The 5781-nt window shown below is 35.6% G+C and overlaps 1 protein-coding gene across 1 annotated transcript in view; it reads left to right on the forward strand.

The window, feature by feature from the left end:
• LOC106956692 (protocadherin alpha-C2-like) overlaps positions 1 to 5781 on the forward strand; it is a 12590-nt gene that overhangs the window by 6101 nt on the left and 708 nt on the right. The window contains exon 2 of the mRNA XM_015047693.1: positions 5103 to 5773. Within this exon, the coding sequence (XP_014903179.1) occupies positions 5103 to 5773 (671 nt within the window). The remainder of the gene's footprint in view (positions 1 to 5102; positions 5774 to 5781) is intronic.

Below are 5781 nucleotides of genomic sequence, written 5' to 3' on the forward strand. Positions count from 1 at the left end.
CGGGACTGTCAGAGACTAGTGACTCGGCTGCTTCCACTCTGCAGGTAGGACAAACCTAAAGAAAGACATAAAAACATAGATTTTTTTATGCTAATTTTTAAAGTTTTATTAAATTTGAAAGAAAGTGTATTCAAAAGTGAGACATCAACATAAATTTTACATGATGGAAAGGCTATCATTTTTTGTTTGTTTTCATCAAGATTGAAATCAAGTGAACTTACCAAAGAATAATTTTCTTGTGATTTCAAACAGTAAATCTATATGAGTGCAATAAATCTTAATGCCCAATGTTCCTTAAAAATTTTATATTGAGTTTATATTCTGATGAGTAAAGTGAAATTAAATAATTTACTATTTCTTTTAAAGGACTTTAAATATTTTCTTATGAATAAGACATGTCATTCCACAATGGGGATAAAACAAACAAATACCATTTTAAACAGTGCAACAGATAATTTATCTGAAACAAGACATTTTTTTGTACAAAACATGAATTATGATGTTTCTTACAAGGAAAGAAATGCAAATTTAATTAAAAATGCTTTTTATTTCAAGCTTGGTGCATATTATCCTGTTCTGCATTTCATAATTACATGTCTCTTCCATACAAAATGTTGGGAAATCTTTTTGTGGTTATTATTATAAAGAGCAGAATGAGTTGTGGGAATGTTTAATTTGTTGCTTTATGTTTGGTGATTAAGAAGGCTTTCACAGACTCATTACGCAGGCATTTCATCTGCTGTATCACATCTGCTGTGTATATGTTTATCTATGTATATGTTTATCTTTTCTACAATATGTTGCATAATAACATCTAAATATCCACATGTGCCTAATCCAATTTAATGATAATCAGCAATATTCTTTAAAAAGTACACCATGGCTATTTTTAAATACATTTCCATGTATTGTTTAGTTTCATCTGTTTAACGGATTTCTCGTTAAATCTCTTAGTCATGTTAATATGCCTTCTTGTCATTTTATCTTGACAAAATGTCTCTTTCTGTTGGTACCAGAATCTATTCTTTTTTCTCTACGTAATTTATAGTTTATTTTTTACTGTAACTTAAAGACCAAGATTCCACATATTAACTCGGAGGCAAAAGAGCTCACATATATATTTTTACATATATTTACAGAGTTTGTTTTGTAAATAGGTTTAAAATAGATAGTTTTAAGGTAAAAATTACCTTTGGTTTTTAAAATTTTTTAATGTCATATGTCGAATTAAAATTTAATAACTAAACTTAGTACATTAAAAGACACTTAGGATAGTCTTTCTTAGAAATATGGATGGATAGTTGATTGATTGATTTCCTATTATGGACTGGAGACCGGTCCAGGGTGTACCTCACCTCTCCCTTGTTGATGCTTACACCACAAGGGATAAGCTTGTTGGATAAGGGATGGATAAGTTTCGGCTTTGCAGTATTCATTTGTGTTCATTTAATATTAATAAGAATATTTTAAGTTCAGGAAAAAGCATTTATTATTTATGCCAGTTGAAAACTAAATGGTGTGTCATTCTAAAATTTTAGTATGAAAAATAAAAATTATAATTACAATACTCAGTGAAAGGTCAGAACTTTGTTCACATGTATAGTTATGGGTTTTTCTAGACAGGGGCTAATAGGGGCCAGTGCACTTGTTATAGTGCCTGTAATTAATACATAATAAGAAATGTCTCATGATGATATGAGCTGGCACAGAAATTGTAACTAATTGCACCCTTGGACCAATTTCATTTTTACCTTCAAAGTTTTACTTCAACAGTGAATTAAAAATGAAGGTCTTGCACTTTTAGGATGTATTCACACCTGACACATTTGTTTCACTTTAAACAGAACAGAGTTTGTGTCTCACATTGAACCTTTTGTGCAGGTGTGAATTCACTCAAGCGAACTCCGGTGCTGACCAAAATATTGGACTGAAATCAGATTTTTGAGGTATTTTCGGTCCGTTTCGAAATGTACCCTGGTGCTTTTTGCTTCTGGTGAATGCAGATCAGCCTCGATCTGAACCAACAACAGGAAGTGTACGTCTTCTCAAACTTAATGGGCCGCTATTGCTGGGCACTATGGCAAAGATGAACTCTTCCGTGTTGCTAACGCTACTGCATGTGCTGGTGGTACTGAAATCATGCCTTTTCTGTCATTTTCCAGTGCTGCTGCTGCCCGCATGTTGTGGGTAGGGCATGCAAAGCGTCTCAGCTGACAGGTCCCATTTGATGGCAACGTTCCAAAAATACAAACATCCCATTGGGAAACTTGCATTGAATGAGCTGCTTTTGACATTGAAAATGATGTTGCAATTGTAATAGCACAAATGTGCACTACAGGAATGTAGCAATCAGGACTTCCAACGTTTCTTTTCACCTGGGCCTGGACTCTGTCCTGCCTCCATAATTTCTGTCTAATGGGAGCAATTATTTGCAAATTATAGTCTGCTTAGGGAAAAAAAGCACAATGGGAGAGCAAAAAAATAAAGTTAACTTTATTTCCAGCCCAAACAAGCGAACCCAACAACTTTTCTGGTTTGAATTCCCCCTTAGCCTCAGCCGTTTTGAGATAGGATCACAATTTTCATCTGCTGGATCACCAGTCTGCAATCTGCAGCTACAGAGTGGCTCTTTGACTCTGTGGCTCACTTCATATAGGCAACAATTAAATAGTTCCCTCTTTTTTATTTTTGTTTCATTCTCTTGTTTTATGCCCCAGGGAAGGACCCTCCCTGTCTCCCTGTTATATTTGGTCGCAAATCTCAACCTCTTTGTCCAAAACTCTGAATTAATGTTTTAATCTTGAGCAGGTCACATATTGTGCAATATTTGATGCCAGCTTAAGCGGTTCAAATATTATCCTCCATGATGCCAAACACAGCCTTTCTTGTCTTTACATGGCCTTATCTGGCTTAACCATAAAGTCTGTGTTATGGTACAGATTTCAGCTACACTGACTGTAAATTTTAGCACAGTAACAGACACGTAGAAGCCCCAGATCTGTGTGAACAAAGTTTCTGTTGCAATTCAGAATGCAAAGAATAAAGATGGTTAAAATCAAAACAAACAAAAAGACAAGAACACAAAAAAACAAGAATCAGCACAAATTTCACATATGGGACTTACTTAAAACATTTGACTAAAATCATACAAAGATTGTGAAATACTCTCTTATTTTCAACCCCCAGCTGATGCTGTTTACAGTCACAAGAGAGCTAAGTATATCCTAGAAGTGGGGCCAATATGAATAACTTGACAATGCATCACAAGATGAAAAAGAAGAAAAAAAAAGAAAAAAAAACATGAGCAAAATAATCACTGTTTCACAAGTTTTGAAGTTTGTAAACATTCTTAAAGAAAACTGGTTTCAAATAAATTTGTGCACCATATACCTTTTAAAATTTAGTGTTTTTATTGCACATCTACATTTCAAAAAGTTGAGTGTTAATTTGAAATTGTAGATGCATAACAATACTGCATAATGTTGAAGCTTTTGACTTTTAGGTGGAAAGATATGTTTTAACTTTTGTAATATTTTCTCTGACTTGAAATGTTGAACATTGAAATGCTGCTTTGATAGCTGAGCTATCTTTGGATTTTCTCAACTCTAAGTTAAACATACCTCAGCTTGATGTTTTTTTTTTATTTGTGGCCTGAAACACAGTAAGCACAGTACATTGACCTAACTTTTGCAAACACATTAAAGTCAAAACATTTTAATTTAGGAATGTATGAAGGAACTGAAGTAACACTTTTGTGCTTAATCAAAAGTAATTTTTACATCTTTCTGCATAAATTTTTTTTTAGTTTTATTTAACCGTCATGCTTTGTTTTTCTTTACCTCAGATGAAAGAGCAAACTTGACAAAAACCCCTACTAAAGAGATTCCCCATACCTACATAAATTGTCAAAAATGTGAGGGTATTTATTTATTTATTTATTTATTTATTTATTTATTTATTGCTGCATTTGAGCAGTGGAGGAATTCATAATAGTTTTTTTCTTCTAAACCACCACGTCTTCCAGCAGTGATAAACAAAATAAAAACTTTTATGAGAAATAACAAGTATATAATGACCAATTATTAATTATGTAGTATTGTAAGCGTAGCATTCAAATAATTACATAGAAACGTATTTTTTCCGCTTCATCAACTTTTATTAAGTCCAATTACGACTAAATGAACATTAAAATGGTTTGGAAATCAATTTTTTTTAATTTAATGAAGACTGTCTTTTTATTTCTCAGTTCCAGATAACGCATTTTTCTTGAAGTCGTAGTTATCGCGATATGTTGCCTGCCGAGGGGATGAGAGACGTTGTGCACAGTCAGTGCGTCATTCCTGGGAAGAAACGCCTTTTGTAACGATTTGCGTTGTGTTTTCCGCTTTTAGCTAAAAGATCTCACCGTCCGAACCGGTTCTTCACAATGGCAGAGCCTGTCAAACGGCTTTGCAGGACGGGGTATGTGTTCCTGTTTCTCTGTCTTTTTGCCTCATGGAGTGCGGTGCTGTCAGTTACTCATTATTCTGTACCTGAAGAAATGGAGGAGGGATCTGTCGTTGCTAATTTGGCGGCTGATTTGGGATTAGAAGTGAAGACACTGAAGACGAGAAGGATGCGCGTGGATGTTGTAGCCAATAAAAAATATCTTGACATCAACAAAGACACGGGGGAGCTTTATATTTTGGAAAGGATTGACAGGGAGTTTTTGTGCCCATCGAAAACCACTTCATATTGTTTCCTTAAATTAGACGCTACAATTGAGAACCCAATACGTATGTTTAATATTGAAGTGGAAGTAACGGATATTAATGACAACGCTCCTCATTTTCGTAGAGGAACGATGCATTTAGACATCTCAGAGTCGAGCCCTGTTGGAGAGAGATTCTCCCTGAACAACGCTGTTGACCCGGATGTTGGAACGAATTCTGTAAAAAACTACCATCTGAGCGCAAGTGATAATTTTGCTATTGAAATTCAGACCGGGAGAGACGGAACGAAGTTTGCTGATTTGGTTCTGAAAAAGACTCTGGACAGAGAACAGCAGGCTGTTCATAATCTGATTCTGACCGCTGTGGACGGTGGGGTGCCCACGCGCACAGGTACAGCCAGCATTATTGTTCGCGTGCTTGATGTGAACGACAATGCCCCTTCATTTGACAAAGACCAGTATGTTGTAGATGTGATGGAGAACTCGCCGATTGGAAGCTTAGTGATCAAACTGAATGCTACTGATTTAGATGAAGGCTCCAATTCTGACATTACTTACTCATACAGTTTATACACATCAGAGAAAACCCAGATGATGTTTAACCTGAATCCAGGAAATGGTGAAATCAGAGTAAAGGAAATGATAAATTATGAAGATCTTAAACTGTATGAAATGGAGGTGATAGCCAGTGACAAAGGACCTACCTCCTTGTCTGGACAGTGTAGAGTTACAGTCCAGGTGACTGATATGAATGACAACCATCCTGAAATTTCCATAAAATCTTTTCAGAGTCCAGTAAAAGAGAATGTGGCCACAGACACAGTGATAGCTGTAGTTAGTGTCAGTGATAAAGACTCAGGTGATAATGGACAGGTTGATCTTCATATTCCAGAGAACATGCCTTTCAAACTGAGGGAGTCCTCTGATAACTATTATGAGTTAGTGGTGTCAGAGCCATTAGACAGAGAGAAGGTCCCAGAATATGAAATCACCTTCACTGTCACAGACAGAGGGTCTCCTCCTCTGTCTGACAATGAAACTATGACTCTGGAGCTGCTGGATGTTAATGA

The sequence above is a fragment of the Poecilia latipinna genome, unplaced genomic scaffold, assembly GCF_001443285.1.
Source record: "Poecilia latipinna isolate Pla-1442-1.1 unplaced genomic scaffold, P_latipinna-1.0 Scaffold840, whole genome shotgun sequence".
NCBI classification, from domain to species: Eukaryota; Metazoa; Chordata; class Actinopteri; order Cyprinodontiformes; family Poeciliidae; genus Poecilia; species Poecilia latipinna.